The sequence below is a fragment of the Capricornis sumatraensis genome, chromosome 3 (assembly GCF_032405125.1).
Source record: "Capricornis sumatraensis isolate serow.1 chromosome 3, serow.2, whole genome shotgun sequence".
Lineage (NCBI taxonomy): Eukaryota > Metazoa > Chordata > Mammalia > Artiodactyla > Bovidae > Capricornis > Capricornis sumatraensis.
Window position 1 is genome coordinate 172,739,688 of NC_091071.1, and position 24,606 is coordinate 172,764,293.

Genomic DNA, 24,606 nt, shown 5'->3' on the forward strand with positions numbered 1-24,606 from the left:
GATGCTCAGAGGCGTACACTTCTGAACATAACAGATTCACTTCTGGTTTTGTCAGGTGGGTAAACTGAAAGAACCTGGACCACAGGAGCCCACGCATTGCAAGTTCTGTCAACTGTTTTTACTCTTATAATTTTCTTATCTTCTACAAATGTTTTTCCTAACAAAAAGCATCATCTTCTTCCCTCACAACTGCCTAACCTGATCAGAGATCATGGTGTCTAAAGAAACCATGGCTATTATACTTACAGTTAAATCTAAGTGATGACTCAGTTTCAAGGAAGAAATGTACATAAACTTATTAAAAGGTATTTAAATAAAAGATGAATGAGACTCGTCTCTCACAAGATGGATACATGAATTGGATGCAGAATAGTCAAAAAAGATCAGAGATCATAATACCTGGGGAGATTCTGGTTGATTTCACAATATTAAAATGTTAATGGGCAGGAATTGCCTGGAGGTCCAGTGGTTAGGACTTGGTGCTTGGATTCAATCCCTGGTGAAGGAAATAAGATTCTCTCAAGCTGTGGGGTACAGTCAAAAATTTTAACAAGTTAATGGGTTTAGTAGTTTTTCTTTTAGAGCTCATGTTGTGGAAACACTATACTAGAAAGAACAAAAATATTAATGTTTTCCATTCAGAAAAGTTGCAGTAGAAGCTTGGAGTCTTAACCACTGGACCACCAGGGAAGTCCTCAGAAAAGTTTTACACATAATAAATTAAAAATATATTATTTAATATATACTTAATTTTGGTTTAAGTTTTTCTTCAATTTATTCAACATTGAAAAAAATAAAGAGAAAAAGAAATATTCAGGTAATTTGCATTGTTGAGGGGGCTTCCCTGGTGGCTCAGGCAGTAAAGAATCTGCCTGCAATGCAAGAGATCTGGGTTCGATCTCTGGGTTAGGAAGAGCCCCTGGAGAAGGAAATGGCAACCCACTCCAGTATTCCTGCCTGGAGAATTCCATGGTCAGAGGAGCCTGGTGTGCTATAGTCCATGGGGTCACAAAGAGTCAAATACAACCGAGCAACTAACACTTAAATTTGCATTGTTGGACTATAAAAGATAGTTTTAAGGTAGGGATAGAATATTCTTTAATTGGAAGGTACAGCATGAAAGCCAAGCCAAACAATAAAACATCATGACTTTTGATCACTTAGAAAATTACAGTGAATAAATATTATCTAAAACAAAATTCAAAAATTTCCAAACGTTGAAAATACATACATTTCCTGACTTACAGAGTTTGTTTTGCAATGATAAGTTAGTGCACCCAGATAAGATTAAAAACTGGCTGAATTTAGAACTGCAAAGTAAATTTATTAAGTGGCTGCCAGTTAAACTGCCAAATAATAAATTTAATAAGTTTAATAAGCTGCTTACAGAATCACAAATTTCAACTGAATTTGCATCGAGGCTTACCAGTGGTGGATATATACAAACAGAAGAGTTGATCATCTCAGCATATCTGAAGGCAAGGAAAATATAGAAAACTTTTTTTTTTGCAATAAAGTTTAAGTCCTTAAAAATAAATTCAACCCCAATAAGAACATCTAGACAGAAACACGTTACCAAAAATGTTTCGACAGCATAATCTGAATTTCTGCATTTTTCTTTCGTTGTCGTGGCAGCCACATTGGTTATTAGTCCAAACTCAAAAGTCCTTGCACAGACACAGCAAGGAGCCCCAGACACTTGCCTTACAAAGAAAACCTTGGGGGAGCAGAGAACCAGTACGGCCACCTGACCTGAAGCAAAGCATTTTCTACAAAAAGGACTTCGAGATTCAATCAGACCTCAAAAGAGTTAAGAAGATGTCCGTTCAATGATACACCCTCAAACACAAGTAGGAAACAATTCTGTTTTAAGGGAAAGTGCCAACTGGAAGCCACAGTAAACAAATTTCACCCAAAAGAAACTCTGACCAAGGAATTATCCGTATCTGCTCCATCTTTCCCTAATTCACAGAAAAACAGTGTGTGTGACTCCTCTTGTCAAAGCAAACAGAAGAATGTTCAAATGGACAATTTAACAACAGTCTTCAGAAAATCTCCTCAGTACTTTTTCTGATTTAAAGTCTATGAATGATGACACACAAACATGAAGAATGACCACTCAGCTGGTAGCTGAAGACGGGCCGAGCTACAGGCCAGGATGCGTCACAAATGGGAGAGCGTGGTAGCCGCCTGAGATCACAGTCATCAAGGTCACAGTCATCAAGCTCACAGGTGATGCGTCTCGCTTCCAAAGCAGCAGCTCTTTGCCCGGGTGGCCTTATCAGGAACTGGGGTCTATTACGTATCACTTTGTGATGAGAACAGTGTGCACGTAGATTTGGTCACCTTGATTCTGACAGTCAAAGGGAACTGGGCATTTCTTCCCCAAAGCTAAAGAAAAAAAAAAACCACTTGAGAAAACAAATGATTTTCTGTGAATTATTCTCTATGTCAGGTCTCTTTCTGGGCAAAAAATTCCATGTATATTGAATACCGATTAATCTTTGACCAAAAGATACATTGGGAGCCAATAGACCATTACAAACATACTCAACTAGATTATTAAAAATGTAATACTTTTTATTATTATTATTTTAAGACTATTTTTAAGTTCTCAAAAATGGAACTGCCCTGGGTGACTACCGTTTTCACTTTGGGGTACCCTGCGCTATCCAGAATCAGGGAAATCAACGTTTCTGGAGGAAGCCATTCTCCTAATTTGCTGTTTAAAAATGGTCAAGAGTTGCCACGTGGTGGGGGCTAATCATTTAAAGTAATATGCTGTTCAGAACATCAGTTAAAACTTGTGCTTTCAACTGATCAGTTAAAACTGCTACTCCATGCCCTACTGTCCCCAGTGTGGGTGCCCTGTGCCCCCCAGCCTCCCCTTGGCTGGGCAGTGGTCATGGTGTGGGTGGGCATGTCCCCGCCATCCCTGGCCAGGTGGGCAGTGGTTCCGCGCCACACCACCAAAGCCTCAAAGCGCACAGTCGAAGGCCCGGGGCTCGCCCAGCGCTGCGGTCGGAGGCTCTGGGCGCCGTGTCTGGGTGATTCTCTGTTTGGGGTTTTTTGTTCCTTCTTCCTCTTCAGTTTCACTTTCACAGACGTGAACCACCACGCTCGGTGTGGACTCGGTTCCTGCGTGAAGTTCGTATTTCTCTCCTGCGGAGGGAAACAGCAAAGGAAGGGTTCTGAACCTTGAAACTTCTTGTTCTGCTCATGTTTGCATTGCTGATTACTGGCTTTTCAATCTGTAAATCCTACGTCATAGTACTTTATCTTGTTTAGACATTAGAGAATTAATGCTTTTTAAGGTTCTTAAAAAATTCTGGCATTTCAAGAAATTAGTAGTGAGGAGTACTGAGTGAGGTTTTGGGAGTTAAAACGCAAGTGCAAATTACTGTTCTATGAACAACGCCAAGTGTTCCTGCTTAACTTCGTAATGGTTTCTGGGTTCCCCTTGGGAGACATCTGTAAGGTTTCAGGCAGCATCGGCAATCTCTTATAGGACCTCAGGGACCCAAGATACAGCTCTCCTGTCTAAAAACAATTTCCCCTCAAATGCCTTTTGTATCCCCTAATGTTAATGAAGACACAACATTATTTTAGGTGGATGAACCAACAATGGCATTGCTTTATTATATTATTTTGGAGGGATGAGAGAGAGAAATTAAACAGAAGGAAAAAAAGAGTGGAAAAGAAATACAAGAGAAGAATCTGAAGGGATGATATGGTATCCCCACCAATTCCTTGATAAACTAATCAGTGTAGAAAGTTGTCTGTCTGCTATTTTGATCGCAACTAATATTCTCTAATAATCTGGCATGTACTAGAATTTGGAGCAGTAAAAACTGCAGTTAGATTTACTATTACGTATACATCACTTAGTTCTTGTGTGTGTGTGTGTGTGTGTGTGCGTGCGCACGTGCGTGCACTCAGTCTTGCTCAGTCGTGTCCAGCTCTGTGATTCTGTGGACTGTAGGCCACCAGGCCCCTCTGTCCATGGGATTTCCCAGGCAAGAATACTGTAGTGGGTTGCCATTTCCTTCTCCAGAGGATCTTCCCGATTTGGGGATCGAACCTGCATCTCCTGTGTCTCCTGCCTTGACAGGCAGATTCTTTACCACTGTGCCACCTGGGAAAGCCCTTAGTCCTTATAACCATGTTGAAGGGTAGTTCCTATGATCCCTATTTTAGATGAGAAAACAGAGGCTCAGAAAATTGAAGCTAAATAACCTGCTCTAGATCACAAAGTTAGCAAAGGCTAGAATCTGAACCCAGGTTTGTGTGACTAACTTCCACGCTGATCGTGTTGCCACTAGTTGGCTAGAACACAGATAGCTAGATGAATGAGGGCTTTAAAGCAAAAGTTTCTTGGAGAAAAAAATAGGGGAGAGAGAAGTTTGTTACCTGGTCCCAATTTGGAAACAGCACAGAGTAAATCATAATTTATAACAGGCGTTGCATCTTCCCCTTGCTTCCACCCCACCGGAGGTGACGCAGGAGGGGAGATGAGGAACTGCTTGGCAGGCTGGGGCGGCTGTAAATACGCCTTGTCCCGTGTTTCACTGGACATCTGTACCTGCAGGGGGGAAGATACTCACAGTTTATGACCAGGCTATGTTTTTCACTTTCATCTTCCCATTAACTATAACACCTCTTTGGAGAAAATGTAAAATTTCTCTTTGACAGGCTACATAGCTTCCAGGGGCTGGGTCAGAGTCTGTCTGGTTCACCAATGAACACTTAGTGCATGGCACAGAGCATTAGGCGCCCAATAAATATTCGTCAAATAGAAAGAAAAATCGATGAGTAGACGAATGGACAATGAATTGTACTAAGCACTGAATTCCAGTTTTGGAAGAGATTAGGTTATACCATCACCATCGACTCCACCAAGACCTGTCCAAACATAGGTTTCATTTGTAATGTCAGACGGCAAACCCCATCTTAATTTTTTTTAATTTTGAAAGCTAGATCAAAGGGAAAAAAATGCTTTGTGAAAACTAAAACAGTACACTTAACAGCTGAGCTAATGCTTTTATTTCACTAATTCTTCCAAGAAGTGATTGGTTTGTCAGAGTCTTCTCAATGGAGGATTAGACTAATAAGGATGGCCAAGTCTCACTAACTTGCAGGATCCTCTGCAATTCTAAAGTCTAGGACAGCCTTTCTGTATATTCTGTCTGCTCCCTGCTCACCCCTCAGGCTGGGAGCCAGTTTCAACAGGGCGCCTCTTAGGAATCACAGCCCACGGAAATGAGTCCAGAGACTGCTTTTCTCACGTCTTCCAAGGAGGTCCCATCACAAGTGCCATTCTAGACGACAGGAGAAAAGTGACCTTAAGGTGTTACGGCTTAACCCACTCAACCCCAGTTGAGCAAAGCTGCCAGAAAAAAATGAGGCCCTCTGTTAGGCTATGCAAAACAAAGTTAGGAGGGCAAATATGCTTAATAAACGTATACGTTTATGTATCGGTAGAACAAAGGGAAAATATGTTTCCATGGTTTGCTGATGGGGATTGTTCATTTCAAAGACCTCTGATACGATAATAGAGAAGACGGAGAATTGACAGCATCATTGGATGGAGGAAAACAAGTCCAGCCCACTCTGCCCTCTGCACAATGAAGTAAGTACCTGTGCGAAATACAGCTTCAGCTTCCTCCCATTGAAGTCTGTCTCGTGGAGTTCTATTCGAGCCCGTGCTGCCGCCTCAGGCTTGCTGAAATTTATTCGGACTCTTCTAAAGCTTTTGAACAACTGAAATGTAACTTGGTCATCATAGATGGTGAAAAGCGCTTCGAATCTCTCCTACAAAGTGAGGGGCAGCACAGCAGAGAGAATAAGGGTGGGTGGGGGGAAGAAAGCTTTTACCAAGAGGAAGTTTAAATCATAGTGGAGTAGAATTCATTATAATTTTTTTTTTCCCCCTAGAAGCATTCTTTTCCTATAGGTGCACAAGAACAGGTGTCCTGTTAGTCATATGCTAAATTCTGCACTTTGCACTTATTTTAAAAATAACCATTCAATATCACAGTTGTCCAAGTCTATGCCCCAACCAGTAACGCTGAAGAAACTGAAGTTGAACGGTTTTATGAACACCTACAAGACCTTTTAGAACTAACACCCAAAAAAGATGTCCTTTTCATTATAGGGGACTGGAATGCAAAAGTAGGAAGTCAAGAAACACCTGGAGTAACAGGCAAATTTGGCCTTGGAATGGGGAATGAAGCAGGGCAAAGACTAATAGAGTTTTGCCAAGAAAATGCACTGGTCATAGCAAACACCCTCTTCCAACAACACAAGAGAAGACTCTACACATGGACATCACCAGATGGTCAACACTGAAATCAGACTGATTATATTCTTTGCAGCCAAAGATGAGAAGCTCTGTACAGTCAACAAAAACAAGACCGGGAGCTGACTGTGGCTCAGATCATGAACTCCTTATTACCAAATTCAGACTCAAACTGAAGAAAGCAGGGAAAATCGCTAGACCATTCAGGTATGACCTAAATCAAATCCCTTATGATTATACAGTGGAAGTGAGAAATAGATTTGAGGGCCTAGATCTGATAGATAAGAGTGCCTGATGAACTATGGAATGAGGTTTGTGACATTGTACAGGAGACAGGGATCAAGACCATCCCCATGGAAAAGAAATGCAAAAAAGCAAAATGGCTGTCTGGGGAGGCCTTACAAATAGCTGTGAAAAGAAGAGAGGCGAAAAGCAAAGGAGAAAAGGAAAGATATAAGCATCTGAATGCAGAGTTCCAAAGAATAGCAAGAGATAAGAAAGCCTTTTTCAGCGATCAATGCAAAGAAATAGAGGAAAACAACAGAATGAGAAAGACTAGAAATCTCTTCAAGAAAATTAGAGATACAAAGGGAACATTTCATGCAAAGATGGGCTTGAAAAAGGACAGAAATGGTCTGGACCTAACAGAAGCAGAAGATATTAAGAAGAGGTGGCAAGAATACATGGAAGAACTGTACAAAAAAGATCTTCACGACGCAGATAGTCATGATCACTAATCTAGAGCCAGACATCTTGGAATGTGAAGTCAAGTGGGCCTTAGAAAACATCACTACGAACAAAGCTAGTGGAGGTGATGGAATTCCAGTTGAGCTGTTTCAAATCCTGAAAGATGATGCTGTGAAAGTGCTGTACTCAATATGCCAGCAAATTTGGAAAACTCAGCAGTGGCCACGGAACTGGAAAAGGTCAGTTTTCATTCCAATTCCAAAGAAAGGCAATGCCAAAGAATGCTCAAACTACCAGACAATTGCACTCATCTCACATGCTAGTAAAGTAATGCTCAAAATTCTCCAAGCCAGGCTTCAGCAATACGTGAACCGAGAAATGCCTGATGTTCAGGCTGGTTTTAGAAAAGGCAGAGGAACCAGAGATCAAATTGCTGACATCTGCTGGAACATGGAAAAAGCAAGAGAGTTCCAGAAAAACATCTATTGCTGCTTTATTGACTATGCCAAAGCCTTTGACTGTGTGGATCACAATAAACTGTGGAAAATTCTGAGAGAGATGGGAATACCAGACCACCTAACCTGCCTCTTGAGAAATCTGTATGCACGTCAGGAAGCAACAGTTAGAACTGGACCTGGAACAACAGACTGGTTCCAAATAGGAAAAGGAGTAGGTCAAGGTTGTATATTGTCACCCTGCTTTAACTTATATGCAGAGTACATCATGAGAAATGCTGGACTGGAAGAAACACAAGCTGGAATCAAGATTGCCGGGAGAAATATCAATAACCTCAGATATGCAGATGACACCACCCTTATGGCAGAAAGTGAAGAGGAACTAAAAAGCCTCTTGATGAAAGTGAAACAGGAGAGTGAAAAAGTTGGCTTAAAGCTCAACATTCAGAAAACGAAGATCATGGCATCCGGTCCCATCATTCATGGATAGATGGGGAAACAGTGGAAACAGTGTCAGAGTTTATTTTTTGGGGCTCCAAAATCACTGCAGATGGTGACTGCAGCCATGAAATTAAAAGACGCTTACTCCTTGGAAGAAAATCTATGACCAACCTAGATAGCATATTAAAAAGCAGAGACATTACTTTGCCAACAAAGGTCCATCTAGTCAAAGCTATGGTTTTTCCTGTGGTCATGTATGGATGTGAGAGTTGGACTGTGAAGAAGGCTGAGCGCTGAAGAATTGATGCTTTTGAACTGTGGTGTTGGAGAAGACTCTTGAGAGTCCCTTGGACTGCAAGGAGATCCAACCAGTCCATTCTGAAGGAGATCAGCCCTGGGATTTCTTTGGAAGGAATGTTGATAAGGCTGAAGCTCCAGTACTTTGACCACCTCATGTGAAGAGTTGACTCATTGGAAAAGAGTCTGATGCTGGGAGGGATTGGGGGCAGGAGGAGAAGGGGACAACCGAGGATGAGATGGCTGGATGGCATCATGGACTTGATGGACGTGAGTCTGAGTGAACTCCGGGAGTTGGTGATGGACAGGGAGGCCTGGCGTGCTGCAATTCATGGGGTCGCAAAGAGTCAGACACAACTGAGCGACTGAACTGAACTGAACTGAAAGATTATATTATGTAGAGTTCATATTATAAAATCAAAGGTAAAGTATGATAAAATGAATGTAAGGTATAAAATGACAAAAACATGCCCAATGATAGAACAAGAACATCACTATCATTTTGAAGTCCTCAGCATGCCAGAGATTTTACCTCCATCCTATTCCTTTTTAGCTTCAAAGTAATTATTTTCTGGAATTTCAAGCTTATCTTTGTTTTTCTTTATCGTTTTACAACATTTATAAGCTCCTCTAAAGATTGAATCATGTTGCATATATTCTTCTATAACTTGCCTTTTTTTCCTAAGATTCTTCCTTGTTGCTGTGTGTAACTAACTGTGAGCCACCCTCTTCAGGACTGTATAATATTCCAGTGTACAGCTATACCACAATTCCTCTAATGCTGCTGGAATCTGGACTGCCTTCAGGTTTTGCTACTGCAATGCTGTTATGAACATCCTTGATACCCATACGCATGGGTTTCTCTGGTGTACACACTACAGGTAGAATTACTGGGCCTTTGCTGTTCATTCACTGAGTTATGAACCACTCTCTGAGACCCCATGGACTGTAGCACACCAGGCTTCCCCGTCCGTCACTATCTCCCAGAGTTTGCTCAAACTCATGTCCATTGAGTCAGTGATGCCATCCAACCATCTCATCCTCTGTCACCCCCTTCTCCTCCTGCCCCTAATCCCTCCCAGCATCAGGGTCTTTTCCAGTGAGTCAGCTCTTCATATCAGGTGGCCAAAGTACTGGGGCTTCAGCTTTCTCATCAGTCCTTCCAGTGAATATTCAGGATTGATTTCCTTTAGGATTGACTGGTTTGATATCCTTGCTGTCCAAGGGATTTGCAGGAGTCTTCTCTAGCACCACAATTCAAAAGCATCAGTTCTTTCGTGCTCAGCCTTCTTTATGGTCCAACTCTCACATTCGTACATTATTCCTGGAAAAAACATAGCTTTGACTATATGGAACTTTGTCGGCAAAGTCGCGACTTTGCTCTTTAATACGCTATCTAGGTTTGTCATAGTTTTCTTTCCAAGGAGCAAGCGTCTTTTAAGCAAGCATCCGGGGCCTCAACACTGACATATATTTTACTTTAGTAGATGATGCCGAATAGTTTTCCAAAGTGTTTGTACCAATTTACTGTTTAAGAGTGAAAGTGAGTTCTGGCTGCTTCATATCTATGCCAGCATTTGATACAGAACTTTAAATTTTTACCAATGCAAAGTAAGGAATATGAAATAGGCTCTAATTTTGGTTATTATTCACATTTCTTTGAAAAATAAAGACGTTGAACCTCTTTTCATGTTTATGGGTCTTCTGGGGTTCCTCTTCATGATATAGCTTCCCAGGTGGCGCTAGTGGGAAAGGGCCTGCCCGCCAACGCAGGAAACAAAAGAGAAGCAGTTAGATGCCTGGGTCGGGAAGACCCCCTGGAGGAGGGCACGGCGACCCACTCCAGTGCTCTTGCCTGCAGAACCCATGATATGCATGCTCATATCTTTTGTCCATTTTTCTACTGGGCTGTCTCTTTTAATTGAGGAATGGGAGTTCTATAGGGGTACTAATTCTTTGTTAATTATAGGTGCCATAAGTACTTTTTCCCAAATTTTTTTTGAGAAATACAAGTTTTAAATTTGAACCTTACTAAATGTATAAGACTATGTTTTTTCCTGTGGTCATGTATGGATGTGAGAGTTGGACTGTGAAGAAAGCTGAGGGCCGAAGAATTGATGCGTTTGAACTGTGGTGTTGGAGAAGACTCGAGGGTCCCTTGGACTGCAAGGAGATCCAACCAGTCCATTCTGAAGGAGATCAGCCCTGGGATTTCTTTGGAAGGAAAGATGATGAAGCTGAAACTCCAGTACTTTGGCCACTTCATGCAGAGGGCTGACTCATTCGCATCAGAAAAGACTCTGATGCTGGGAGGGATTGAGGGCAGGAGGAGAAGGGGACGACAGAGGATGAGATGGCTGGATGGCATCACCGACTCAATGGACGTGAGTTTGGGTGAACTCCGGGAGTTGGTGATGGACAGGGAGGCCTGGCGTGCTGCGATTCATGGGGTCGCAAAGAGTCGGACATGACTGAGCGACTGGACTAAACTGAAATGTATCCATTATCTTCCTTTTGTGTTGTGTTGTGTCTTGAGAAATCCTTGTATACTCTGAGATCACAATGATGTTCTCCCAGACTGTCTTCTTAAAATTTTATGGTTTTACCTTTCATATTTATCTTCCCTGGTGGCTCAGAGGTTAAAGCGTCTGCCTCCAATGCGGGAGACCTGGGTTCGATCCCTGGGTCGGGAAGATCCCCTGGAGAAGGAAATGGCAATCCACTCCAGTATTCTTGTCTGGAGAATCCCATGGATGGAGAAGCCTAGTAGGTTACAGTCCACGGGGTCGCAAAGAGTCGGACACGACTGAGCGACTTCACCTTCACCTTTCATATTTAACTCCGTACTCTCCATAAAACTAAAGTGTATGAGATGCCCACCCCACTCCCACCAGTAACCATCTTTTTTTCTATCACTCTAGATCAGATCGTATTTTTTTAGTATTTCATATCAACGTACTTTTGGCAGGGGGGAGGGCCCTGGGTTTTTTCCCCGAGCATAATCATTTTGAGAGTCATATTATTGGGTTGTCTTTTACGGTCCTTTTTATTATCAAGTAGAATTCCATTGTAAGGATATTTATGCATGTACCTGCTGACAGGCAACTGGGTTGTTACTAGTTTTGAACTATTTCAAATAAAGCTGCTATGTACATTCATGTACAGGTTTTGGGTAGATATATGATTTTATTTCTTTTGGGTAAATATGTGAATCAGATGCTAGGTATATGATCAACTTTTCAAAAACTACTAAACTGTTTTTCAGAGCTGTTGTATATTCACACCAACAACGTATGAGAGTTTTAGCAGCTCTGCATTCTCATCAGCACTTGGTATGGTCAGTCTTTTTAATTTCAGCCATTCTACTGGGAGTACAGAATTATCTCACTGTAGTTTTAATTCATATTTCCCTAATGATTCCTGACACTGACATCTTTTCATAAGTGTATTTGCCATCTCTATAACTTTGCCATCTCTAGGTCAAATCTTCCCCAATTTTTAACTTAAAAGTGAAAGTGAAGTTGCTCAGTTGTGTCCGACTCTACGACCCCATGGACTGTAGCCCACCAGGCTCCTCTGTCCATGGGTTTCTCCAGGCAAGAATACTGGAGTGGGTTGCCATTTCCTCCTCCAGGGGATCTTCCCGACCCAGGGATCGAACCCAGGTCTCCCACATTGCAGGCAGATTCTTTAACCTCTGAGCCACCAGGGAAGCCTAATTTTTAACTTAGGCTACCTTATTAAGTGGTAAGAATTCTATTATATATTTTAGATATAAGTCCTTTGTCAAATCTATGTGTTTTAAATATTGTCCTTGCTTTCCTTTTTCATTATGAACAGTATTTTTTAAAAAGCAAAAAAAAAAATTTTTTTTTAATGAAGTCCATGTGTAGACTTTAAAAAACGACTTTGTGCTTTTTGTGTCAAATTAAGAAATCTCTGCCATACCCACGGTCACTAGGATTTTCTCCCATGTTTTCTTGTAGATGTTTGATAGCTTAGTTTTTACATTTAGGTCTAGGATCCACTTCAAGTTACTTTTTGTATGTGAGACAAGAGTTAGAGTTCACTTTTTCTTTCCCCACATGGCTATCCCTTTGTTCCAGCACCCATGGTTGAAATAATTATCCTTCCCTCAGTACACTGAAAACTATTCAACATAGTTGAAAGAAATTAAAGACCCAAATAAGTAGAGACACAACCACTTCCTCTTCAGGGAATCACCTGTTTGACATTATTGATTCTATGTATATTTACTCTCAATTTCATTAATTTCTACTCTTTGTTCTTTGAGTTTTTCCTTTTTCTATTGCCTTAAGATGGATGCTGAGTCTATAATTTTTCAATTTTCTCCTTCTTAATAGAAACATTTAAGAAATATATATTTCTAAATATTATTTTTTAGCTATTCCCACAAGTTTGAATATATATTTTCATTATTATTTGATTATAAATATTTAGTTTAATTTCCATTATGATTTCTTCCTTGTCTCATGAACTGTTTAGATATTTCTTAAATTCCAAATAGGTGGGAGATTTTGCTTGCTAACTTTTTAACGTCTCATTTATTTTCATTATGATCAGAGGTTTTTATCCATAGAGATATCAATCCTTCAATATTTTTGAGACTCGCTTTTGTTACAATATTTCATCCATTTCCATAAATCTGCTATGTGCGCTTGAAATGTCTTTCTGTAGCTGTTGGGTGCCGGACCATAAATATGTTCAGTATATTAAGCTCATGTTCTTTAGAAGTTCTATATACTGATTTCTTTAAGATGGGGTGTCTGTTTGAACTACTGATTACCAATAGGCTTGTTAAGATCTCCCACTATTAGGTGGATTTATTTTTCCTTGTAATTTGCTCACTTTGGCTTCATACATTTTTACAGATATGTTAACAAATCTGTCTGCCAATGCAGGAAGCTAAGATTTGATCCCTGAGTCAGGAAGAGCCCTTGGAGAAGGAAATGGCAACCTGCTCCAGTATCCTTGTCTGGAAAATCCCATGGACAGAGGAACCTGGCGGCCTAGAGTCCAAGGGTCACAAAAGAGTCAGATACGATTTAGTGACTAAACAATGAGAAAAACAAAAAACAAGTTTAGAATTGTTTTGTCTTCCTTGTGGACTAAATCTTTTATCATTAGCAGCCTCTCTATTTCTCTAGGAAGTCTTTTGTCTTAAAGGCTGCTTTGTCTGATATTAATACAGCTGGTGTAGCTTTCTGTTGGTCATACAGTCGACTGCTGAACAACCAAGCGTTAGGGTCACCAACCCTGCCCAGCTGAAAGTCTGCATATAACTTTGCAGGGGCCCTTCGCATCCACGGTTCCACACCCATGAATTAAACCAACCATGCAGCCTGTATAGCACTACAGTTTACTGGGAAAAAAATCTGCATATAAGAGGGCCTGTGCAGTTCAAATTTGTGTTGTTCAAGAGTCAACTGTATATTGCACAGAACTCAATTCCTATCCTTTATTTCTGAACTTTATGTATTCTTTTGTTTTAAATATACCTCCTAAAAACGTGTGTAGATAATTAGTTACTTGATAATCACATCCTTCTTCCTATTTCCTTTCAAAACACTTGTTAAAAGCATTCCAGAAATACGCCATAACTGAATGTAACATGCAGATGACAGCAATGAGTTATAGGTATCTCTCTCTTCTAAATCCCAATATGTGTGCACCAATCAAGAATTATTCAAAAATGTAGCCAATCAGGAGCTGATGAGACTTTTTCTCAGTTTTGCTGTTTTTTTCCCCTCTCTTTCACATGCATTTCCCCCTTAATGTGGCATAAACTCAGCTTGTGGACTGTGTGACTCTAAGGTCCGAGGTGAGCAGAAGATATGAACCGTTAATGCAGAGGCAGAACTTTCCCTGTTTCCTATTTGAAGAAAAAGGTCAGCGCCCTTGGCTGGTGGCTCCGCCCCTCACTGTGTCCACAGACATCAGCACGTGGATTCCTGAGCTGTCCCTAACATCCCGGTAACAGCACAAAGGGGCTTTAGAAGAACGGAGACAGGAGGCGAGGGCTTTTTCTATGGACATGGGCTTGAAAGCACCCGGGACAAACAGAATCCATTCAGAAACCAAATTCTTCTTTTCCCCCTCCTTAAACTGTTTTAGAAATGATGCACTGGAGCTGCCCTGGGCCCTCACTGAGGCGCGTGGGCTCTCCATTGCTGGGTTCGAGCTCTCTCTGGTTGCAGAGGGCGGCTTCCTCCCCAGCTGCGGCGTGTGGGCTCCTCTTGTGGGGCAGGGGCTCTAGGGTCCCCAGGCTCAGCAGTTGGGGCACAGGGGCTCCAGAGCGCACATGGTCAGTCCTTGTGCTGAGCCGGCTTGATTACCCCACAGCATGTGGGATCTTATTTTTTGGCAGGCAGATGCTTAACCACTGGACCACCAGGGAAGCTGTAGAAATAATTCCCTTTTATAGGTTTCTGAATTCCCTAATGATATAAAAGTAACACCATCCTGTTAAACGGGGGACAGTTGCATATTTATTCCCTAGAAGATCGTGGGGATCCCATAAAATCCAGAGCATCACTGACCACTCTACTTCTTCAGAGGTCACTTATTGTTCATCTCTGGCAGTACAACAGTTATAAGGAAAGCAAATAATTTGGCCTAAAATCCCAGGCTTTTCCTGTTATGTAAGTTTTCCACAAAATAGAGACCAGAGCTGCCTTCATATGCAGAAATCACTCATGCAATAAGTGAGCAGTAAAAATGACTACAAACAGCTTGCACCTAAAATATGTTAAGGATAACACATAACCAACACAGTTTCTTGGGAACTCAAGGTTACTCTGCAGCTGGGCCTTGGGTGCACTAAAATCACTGAAGGGGAAAATGGGAAGGCCAGATAGGAAAATAGGCTTCAGGGAGTGACAGGTAAGGACAGCTGCTAGAGGCGCGTTTCTCAACCTTTCCAGAATTATGGCTGCTCTACCCTTTGGTCCCCTGCCCAAGGCAGAGAAGGCAATGTTTATCAATTCACTGAGGAACAAACTATGAAAATGACTGTGCTGCACCCGTCTGCCTTGAACCAAAAAATGCTGAGGCATCCATCATTTCTGTACATTAAGTTGGAAAGTGAAAGTCACTCAGTTGTGTCCGACTCTTTGCAACTATACAGTCCATGGAATTCTCCAGGCCAGAATACTGGAGTGGGTAGCCTTTCCCTTCTCCAGGGGATCTTCCCAACCCAGGGATCAAACTCAGGTCTCCCGCATTGCAGGCGGATTGTTTACCAGCTGAGCCACAAGGGAAGCACAAGAATACTGGAGTGGGTAGCCTATCCCTTTCTCCAGCAGATCTTCCCAACCCAGGAACTGAACCAGGGTCTTCTGCATTGCAGGAGGATTTTTTTTTTTTTTTACCAACTGTGCTATCAGGAAAGCACAGAAGTGACGTTTCAATCCATTCAGCAGTGAAATTATCTTTGGAGTCCTAAGGCAAGAGAATTTCACATTCTCTTTCTGTAAATCTGAGATAGAAAGTTCCACCCATCCAGAAGTCCAGTGGCTACAGGTTCACCGATGCCAGAGGCAAGGTTATTGGTTTTGCCTTTCTTCCCCATGGCTAAGGTGGAAAGGATTCTGTGACGACGCTTTACAGAAGATGTGTGCACAGTGCAGAAGTCATTTTCCAGCAGCTGAGCGGGTAACTGCTCACCCCTAACACCAAGAAAATGCAGACTGCCACTTCAGGAGGGGAGCGAGACCCACAACCACAGCCACCACCTGGTCACACTAACAGCTAAGCTCAGATGCATACACACATGTGCGCACACACACACTCACTCACACACTCCCTCACAAATCTGCAAGTCACAAAGGTACTGACTGCACTCAGTGAATGATACTCAAGCCCTGCAGCCCATCAATAAACAAAAACACTCCATTTGGCTTTTTTCATCTATTAGAGACAGTCTGTCTTCAAAACCATAACTATGAGAACTTCTAATGAGGTCCCAGCTGTTGACAGCCCCCCAGCAGCACCCATGGCTTTTGCCTTTTTTGCTTTTTTTCAGCCTAAAATTGTTTAGTTGTTTACTAAAGAGAGCAGGGAAGACAGAGTAGCAGATTTTAAGGCCTCCTGGAGGAAAGCACAGGTGGAACAAAAGTAGGGAGAAAGGACAAATCGAGAAGCAGAGAATTCTGTCTCCTGTGGTCCTCTGGCCACCCCACTGAGCTACTGTTTTCATGGGCACTTTGAAGAAGCAGTCTGATTACAGGGCAGTTAGCCAATCTAAGACTCAAAGTGGCCTGCAAAAACACTTCAGGTTTCCAAACGCATCCAGGTACCTGGGCTCAAACAGTTTTTTTCTAAAAACATTTATTTGCTTATTTATGCTACACTGGGTTCTTAGTTGTGATATATGGGGTCTAGTTTCCTGACCCAGACCCCCTACATTACAGCACAGTGTCTTAGCCACTGGACCACCAGGGAAGTTCCCACAATTTTGATCTAAAACATCAGAGGTTGAGGAAAACTACAAACATGAGTTCTTCCCCTAAAAACCAGGAGAATTTCCCCAGCAACAAGGAAACAGTTTCAGTTGCTCTGTTCCCAGTCCTCAGGCTGCAGCTGTCAAGGGCAGTACTGTCCACCGGTGCGACTGCACAAGGAAACCTGCAAAGCCCCTCTCTAGGGTGTCCACCCGGATCCTCACTTCCTCCTTCTTGCTCTCCCACGAAGCAGGAGAGACCAGGGAAGTTCAGGTTCAGCCTGCAGTCTCCAAGAGTGTGAGCATCCTGAAAGGCGGGGAAGACTAGGAACTGTTTTAGGCTGAAAGAGGCGAAATAAAAGAGACTGGATTTTTGTTGTTATAAAGGACATTACTGGAACCATGGGCAAACTTGAATGGGGTCTGAGGATTAGAACCATGTAATGTGTCAATGTTAATTTCCTGAATTTTGTTTTTGTTTTGTTTTCTTAGAATGCCCTTGTTTGTAGCAAATACATATTAAAATATTGGGGGTAATGGTCACCATGGCTGGCAACTGACTCTTGGAATGGTTTAGAGAAAAAGTCCTTTGTACACCCAAACTAGTGAAAGCAGTTCTATTATTCAGTGACCTCAAGTGTCACTTCTCCAGACAGGCTTTCCCTGACCACTCTGGTTGAACATCGTCACCCATCAAGCCAGTCTCTAGCCCTCCTCTGTCTTTATTTTTATTAAGTAATTTTGTTTATTTCTTTTTGGCAGTGCTGGGTCTTCACTGCTGGGTAGGATTTTCTCTGGTTGCAGCCGGTGGGGGCTACTCTACAGCTGTGATGCACGGACTTCTCACCTTGATGGCTTATCTCCTTGTGGACCACAGGCCCTAGAGTGCACATGGCCTCCGTGCTGGCGGAGCGTGGGCTCGACAGCACAGCAGGCTCAGTGGTTGCGGCGCACGGGGCTTCGCTGCTCTGCGGCTTGTGGAATCGTCGCGGGTCAGGGACTGCACCCACGTGTCCTGCACCAGCAGGTGGATTCTTTACCCCTGAGCCCCCAGGGAAGCCCCGCTCCACAGTGCTTTCTTCTTCATGTGTGTGTTCAGTCACTCAGTCATGCCTGATGCTTCGCACCCTGTGGACTGCAGCCTGCCAGGCTCCTCTATCCATGGGATTTCCCAAGCCAAGAATACTGGAGTGGTTGCCATTTCCTCTTGCAGGGAATCTTTCCAACTCAGGGAATCAAATCCATGGCTTCTGCATTGGCAAGCAGATTCTTTAACACTGGGCCACTGAGGAAGCCCATTTTCTTCATCGTACTTGTATTATCTGAACTTCTGATTCACTGGTTTGCATGTTAAATATTTTCCTCTTCTAATGTCCCGCTGGAGCTGGAGCTTCATTGTGTCCACCGCTGTCTCCCTAGAACCTTTAATCGTGACTGCTACAACGCTCATTAAACACTTACTGAATACACAAATCAAGGTCAGCTGTAGAGTCTGTAAACCGATGGTCTCTAAGAACGTGACAGCTCACCTGACTCTTCAGTGATCTCTTAATATGCCTGACAGTTAGGATAACTAAATTACTAACTAAATGATCTAAGACACTTTTCAACTCTTGTTTTTGAGACAAAGTATTCACAAGGGAAGCTACAAACATAATATAAGATAAATGAAGATAGCTTCATTTCAAAATCTTACATCTGAAAATTCCGAAATGTTCTATCTAAGACGGGGTGTCAGAGGACCCAGCACTAGTCCAGGAACTTTGCTTCTGGTCCACAACAATGCTTGGTACAGAAATTGAGAGGATACGTCTAGGAACGTTACAGAAAGTTTGCACTGCTATAATATTCTTACTGCATTTTATAAATCTGTGATAGTCTGGGGGAAAACCTGGTCCTTCACAAAGCAATACATTTGAGAAGGTTTTATCTACAGTTTATGCAAAAGCATGTTAAAAGGAAAACAAATGTTAACTACCAGACTGGCAAAAATGCTTATTTCTGAAAAAATAAAGTACTGGTGATGCTACAGAGCAATGGGAACTCTTTTGCAGGGCTGGTAGGAATGCAAACAGTTGTAGCTTCACAGACTATTTGACAGTCTCTGCTAAGATTGTGTAAAAGCACAACCTGATGAGCCAACAATATCATTCCTGTTGACATACCCTGAGAAGACTCCCCCACTTCCACCGTGATGTACACAAGACACACAGAACATTCACAACATCGCTGCTGCAAGAGCAACATCTCAAAAATAACCTAAATGTCCAACATAAGAATGAGTAAATAATGGTATATTTGTAAACTGGGACAGTATATATAGCAAGGGAAATGCAATATATATTTCAATATGGATTAATCTTATAGATACAACATTGGGGAAAAAACTGATCTAATTATGCCTTTTATATAAAATTTAAAAATGTAAAATCTTATGTATTTCACTGGTGTTAATAGTTTTCAGCATACGGATCCTGCATATACTCTGTTGGATCTAAGTATTTCATGGTGCTATTGTAATGTTTTTAAATTTCAATGTCCAAATGTTGACTGCTGGTAAATAGACATGTGGTTGCTTTTATATATTGACTCTGTATCCTGCAAACTTCTTAAACTCACTTCTTGTTGTTGTTCAGCCACCCAGTCATGTCTGACTCTTTGTGACCCCATAGACTACAGGATGCCTGTATAAAAGGTCAAACTCATTTATTAGTACAGTTTTTGTGTAGATTTCTTTCTAAAGAGACAATCATGTCAACTGAAAATGGAGCAAAATTTAAAAACTGTACATACATATACACAGAGTATTACATTTGAACTAGAAGAAATGCCAATACAGGTATCTGCCAGTTTTTAAAAGTTTGTTTTGTGCCACTTTGCTTTTACAAAGGACCTGCACTAGAACCTATTTTCTGTAACAGAAAGAAGTCCAAGGAGGATTTTTCCTTTTATGAAAAAAGGTGAAAATCACATTCAGCATCTGTCTTGCAGCAGCTGTCATGGAGGCAGCATGCCTCCCGAGTGGCGAGAGTGGCTCCACCAAGCTCCTTCCTAGGAAACTACCCTCAGCTTCCAGCATCAAGCACATTAGCCTGGAACTGGGACTGTGAGCATCTGTGCTTTACCTTAATTTATTTTGCGCATCTGCTAGCAAGATTGCCCCCAAGGAACTGCTTTTCTGCTTTATACCATTTCAGCTTATAAAAGATTTCATAGGAAAACTACTTTCAGAGAGAGGGGGAAAGTAGACCATTTTGGCCTACAAATATAGCAATTTCATATTCACTGGAAGGACTGATGCTGAAGCTGAAGCTCCAATACTTTGGCCACCTGATGCCAAGAGCTGACTCACTGGAAAAGGCCCTGATGCCGGCAAAGATTGAAGGCGGGAAGAGAAGGGGACGACAGAGGATGAGATGGTTGGATGGCATCACCGACTCGATGGACATGAGTTTGAGTAAGCTCCGGGAGTTGGTGATGGACAGGGAGGCCTGGTGTGCTGCAGTCCATTGGGTCAGAGAGTTGGACACAAGTGAGCGACTGAACTGAACTGAACTATAATAAAAGGTTAAAATCGCATGGGAAATGATAAACACAGAGTTCAGGATAATGGTTATCTCTGGGAGAAGAGACAAGAGGCTCAACTGTATTAGTAAGATTTTATTTGCTAAACTGGGTGGGCCCGTAGTTTTCCTTTACATTAGTCTTTACCTTTTCGCACAACCTAGAAACTGCCCCCTTTTTGAGAGGTTGAGATAGTGCCTCCGCACAGGAAGAATCACCAGACTTGGAAGTCATTAGCCTGTGTCTTCCCTGGGCTCCTAGGGAAAGTGGAATCCAAGGCAAGGGCACACACAGGAAGCTTGTTTTGGGAAGTAACCCCATGGGATAAGGTTGGAAGAAGGAAGACAGGAAAAGTCTGTCCTCCTGTCCAGGTTGTATTATCAAGCTGGTCACCTCTGTGAGCAACAGGGGCTTGATCCTGCTATGAGCCCTGGAAGGAGCCAAGGAATTGGGGGCTGGAGAGTCAGAGAAGGAGGGACTTACTCACTGGCTTCGGCCCCACACTGGTCAAGTCGATTTGCATTTCTCTAACTATTTGTGACGTTGAGCATCTTTCCGTGGTTACTGGCCATTCTTTGGAGAAATGTCTATTCAAATCCTTTGCCCAATAATTGGTCGTATATACCCAATTTGGTTTTTGTTGTTGAATTTTAGGAGTTCTTTATATATTCTGGGTATTAATCCCTTATTAGATACATGATTTGAAAACATTTTCTCCCATTCTGTAGGCTGCCTTTCCTCTCTATGAACAGTGTCAATTGATGCACACATTTTTAATTGTGATGAAGTCCTAAGGTGTCTGTTTTCTCTATTGCTGCCTGTGCTTTTGGTGTCCTACTGGAGAAATTAATGCCAAATCCAATGTCAAGAAGCTTTCCCTCTATGTTTTCTTCTAAGTTTATAACTTTAGCTCTCACATTTAGGTCTTAAATCCATTTTTAGTTAACTTTTGTATACCATGTAAGGTAAGGGTCCAACTTCATCCTGTTGCATGTGAATTTCCAGTTTTCCCAGCATTATTTGTTGAAGACTGTCCTTTCCCCATTGAATGGTCTTGACATCCTTGTTGAAAATCATATGACCGTATATCCAAGGATTCATTTCTAGACTCTCTGTTCTATTTAACTTGTCAATATGTCTACCTTTGTGGCGAGCTTTCCTTTTTTTAAATTTATTTTTTAATTGAAGGATAATTGCTTTACAGAATTTTGTGGTTTTCTGTCAAACATCAACATGAATCAGCCATAAGTGTACACATGTCCCCTCCCTCTGGAACCTCCCTCCCATCTCCCTCCCCATCCCACCCCTCTAGGTTGACACAGAGCCCCTGTTTGTTCATCTTTATGCCAATATACCACACTGTTCTTTTTTTAACTGAGATACAATTGACATTAAGTACCACACTGCTTTGATTACTATAGCTTTGTATTAAGTTTTGAAATCAGAAAGTGTTTGAGTCCTCCAACTTTGTTCTTTTTCAAAATTGCTTTGGTTATTCGGGGGTCTCCTGAGAGTCTACAAATTTTAGGAAGAGTTTTCCTATTTCTGCAGGAAATATCTTTGGGATCTTGATAGCGACTGTGCCAAATTTGTAGATTGCTTTAGGTAGTACTGACACTTTAACAATATTAAGTATTTCAGCCCACAGATATGAATATCTTTTCATTTATTTGTATTGTCTTTAATTTCTTTCAGCAATATTTTGTAGTTTTCAGTGAATAAGTGAAAAATGGGTTCTAAAAGCAAGCTCAATTACTCTGTTACTCTGAAATGACTGTATAGAAGACCTGATTAGGATTTCTTCTAGTTCTAAACTTCTATGATTCTCTAGTATTTAATCTAGCCTTAACGTTAACTAAATTTTTACTAATTCTTGGCCAGAATGGTACTACAGATTCAATTAAGTATTTACTGAAACTGTGTTACCTTCCAGGCACTGTTAAAAATACAGTTCACTAAATAGAAACATTCTTCCTTTGAATCTCCCTTTTCAATTTCCAGATTTCAAACAAATCAGTTTCCTCAAAAGACTTATTTCTTCTGGATTGAACGCTGTATTAGAACATTCAACAACTGATTAGGAGAATCAGAGGATTTCAGTTAACTTCTAAATATCATTTATTTTTCTTAAGTAATATGTTCTATTAATCTTTAAATGGAGGATATAGAAACCAGATGCTTGACAGGAAGATCTGTATCATGCATATGATTACACGGACCAGAGAGAAATTTGGGCCAGTGTATCTGAAATCATAATTTCAGGCTAAATCTCCTACGCACTACTGAACCTCACTGAGCTCAGTATGTCTGTCTCTCCATCACAACTCTGTATCACTAATCCTCAACAAATATCTTACAGAATCCATTCATTCAACCTAACAGGTGTTGCTCTGTACTAGGCAGCTGTATTAGATGCTAGGTGTCACTGATCAAAAAGCAGGACCAGGAGAGCAAGTAGAGATTTCCTAATATATCCCAAGCTTTGTCGTTAGAAAAACAAATCTACAATTGTATGGTAAGTAGATCAGGAGAAGCAGTTTTATGTACAAAGGGTAGTGCTTTGTGAACAGACTAATCCAAAAGCGACATGCATTTCTTTATAAAGTCAGGTCCCAGCTGGAGTGCTGCTTTGCATCAACATTTACCAAGATCCCTCAGACACAGAGACCAAAGCAGTAGGGGAAGCACTCCAATTTCCCCCACCAGGCCACCGTGGAATGAAACGCACACACACACTCTCTTTTTTATAGGTAAATAATGAATGAGCTAAAGAGTAGACATCTTCAAAAAAATAAATAAATAAACTCAATCATTTTGCCCTGGGGCAGGTTGCAGCAAGCAAAAAAAGAAATACTGAGAACTCTGTTAAAATGAAATCACTGCGCTCATACTCAGTAGCTAAGTCGTGTCTGATTCTTTTACAACCCCGTGGACTGTAGCCCATCAGGCTCCTCTGTCCATGAGATTTTCCAGGCCAGAAAACTGGAGTGGGTTGCCACTTCCTCCTCCAGGGGATCTTCTCTACCCAGGACTGAACCCATGTCTCCTGCATCTTCAGCACTGGCAGGAGGATCCTTTACCACTGAGGCACCTGGGAAGCCCCAAATGAAATCATAAACAGTCCTAATTATGTTATTAGCCTCAGAAAAAGGCTTAAAATAAGTTCTTCTTTTGTGAATTTACTACCAAGTAATAAGAAGTGAGGCTAAAAGTCACTTAGCTTTTCTTTAACCACAAGCTACAAAAATGAATGACCGAGTGTATCAATGGATGAACTTACTAAGACTTCATTCAGCATTCACTATAAACCAGTGCTTCTCAAAATATTTATGGGCTAGGGCTGGATTTTAAGCATTTTCTATCTGTTGCAGGCTGAAATTCTCATGCTGCTGCTGCTGCTAAGTTGCTTCAGTCGTGTCCGACTCTGTGCAACCCCACAGACGGCAGCCAACCAGGCTGCCCTGTCCCTGGGATTCTCCAGGCAAGAACACTGGAGTGGGTTGCCATTTCCTCCTCCAATGCATGAAAGTGAAAAGTCAAAGTGAAGTCACTCAGTCGTGTCTGACTCTTAGCGACCCCACGGACTGCAGCCTACCAGGCTCCTCCGTCCATGGGATTTTCCAGGCAAGAGTACTGGAGTGGGGTGCCATTGCCTTCTCCGATATTCTCATAAAACATAATAAAAATGCCAGAAGGCTGAAAGTGAAAGTCGCTCAGCCGTGTCCGACTCTGAGACCCGATGGACTGCAGCCCTCCAGGCTCCTCTGTTCATCGGATTCTCCAGGCAAGAGTATTGGTGTGGGTTGCCATACCCTAATCCAGGGCATCGTCCCAACCCAGGGATCAAACTTGTGTCTCCCTCATTGCAGGCAGATTCTTGACTGTGTCTGAGCCACCAGTGAGCCCCAAAACACTTCTCTACCTGCCATGGACCAATAACAAATTTTGCAGATAGGCAGCTAGCAACTGCTTCCCCGAATCCACACACATTCAACACACTAGCAAAGACAGAGAAAGGTAGGAGGTATGCCTACCTTCTGCTCTGGCACCTCGAACACTGCTTCATGGACTCTGCAAGCAAAAAGTGAGGTAGGCAGGTCACTTAAATCCATCATCTCTTCCAAGTCATCTTCATTTTCACCAAAAACCATCTCTTCTTCCTCTTCGTGGTCAGTGCTGCAAAGATCTGACTGGCTATCATTCCAAGACTTCATAGCGTCCCTCAGCATTTTCCTCTAAAAGCAGATCGTCTCCGTTTTTAAAGTTCGAGGATGTCTACCAGGCATCAAGTGTTTAAAAAAAGAGAAAACAACAGAGATAAGATATTGAAGGTCCAATAAGGTTCCAATCAATTCTCAAGACAGCAATTCATTAAAGGAGGCAATTTTATTCGGGAAAGATCA

At 41.8% G+C, this 24,606-nt stretch overlaps 1 protein-coding gene across 3 annotated transcripts; it reads right to left on the reverse strand.

Moving 5' to 3' along the window:
• Positions 1-2,977: 2,977 nt before the first annotated feature.
• On the reverse strand, positions 2,978-24,432 carry RCAN3 (RCAN family member 3). 3 transcript variants are annotated; one of them, XM_068968719.1, is made up of 4 exons: positions 24,238-24,432; positions 5,638-5,811; positions 4,411-4,552; positions 2,978-3,162 (listed from the first exon to the last, which is right to left on the reverse strand). In XM_068968719.1, the coding sequence occupies exons 1-4, from the start codon at positions 24,430-24,432 to the stop codon at positions 2,978-2,980; spliced, it is 696 nt and encodes a 231-aa protein (XP_068824820.1). The 3 variants fall into 3 exon arrangements, with proteins under 3 accessions (XP_068824820.1, XP_068824819.1, XP_068824821.1); XM_068968718.1 differs by having other exon boundaries at positions 4,411-4,582; XM_068968720.1 differs by lacking the exon at positions 5,638-5,811 and having other exon boundaries at positions 4,411-4,582.
• Positions 24,433-24,606: the final 174 nt, after the last annotated feature.

Excerpts from the sequence above, each read along its gene's own strand:
- RCAN3 (XM_068968718.1), bottom strand. The coding sequence starts at position 24,432 with ATGCTGAGGGACGCTATGAAGTCTTGGAATGATAGCCAGTCAGATCTT. Across the intron at positions 4,583-5,637 it reads TGAAGCTGTATTTCGCACAG|GTACAGATGTCCAGTGAAAC; the intron begins GTACTTACTTCA and ends TCCCCCCTGCAG. Across the intron at positions 3,163-4,410 it reads TGTTTCCAAATTGGGACCAG|GAGAGAAATACGAACTTCAC; the intron begins GTAACAAACTTC and ends TTCCCTCCGCAG.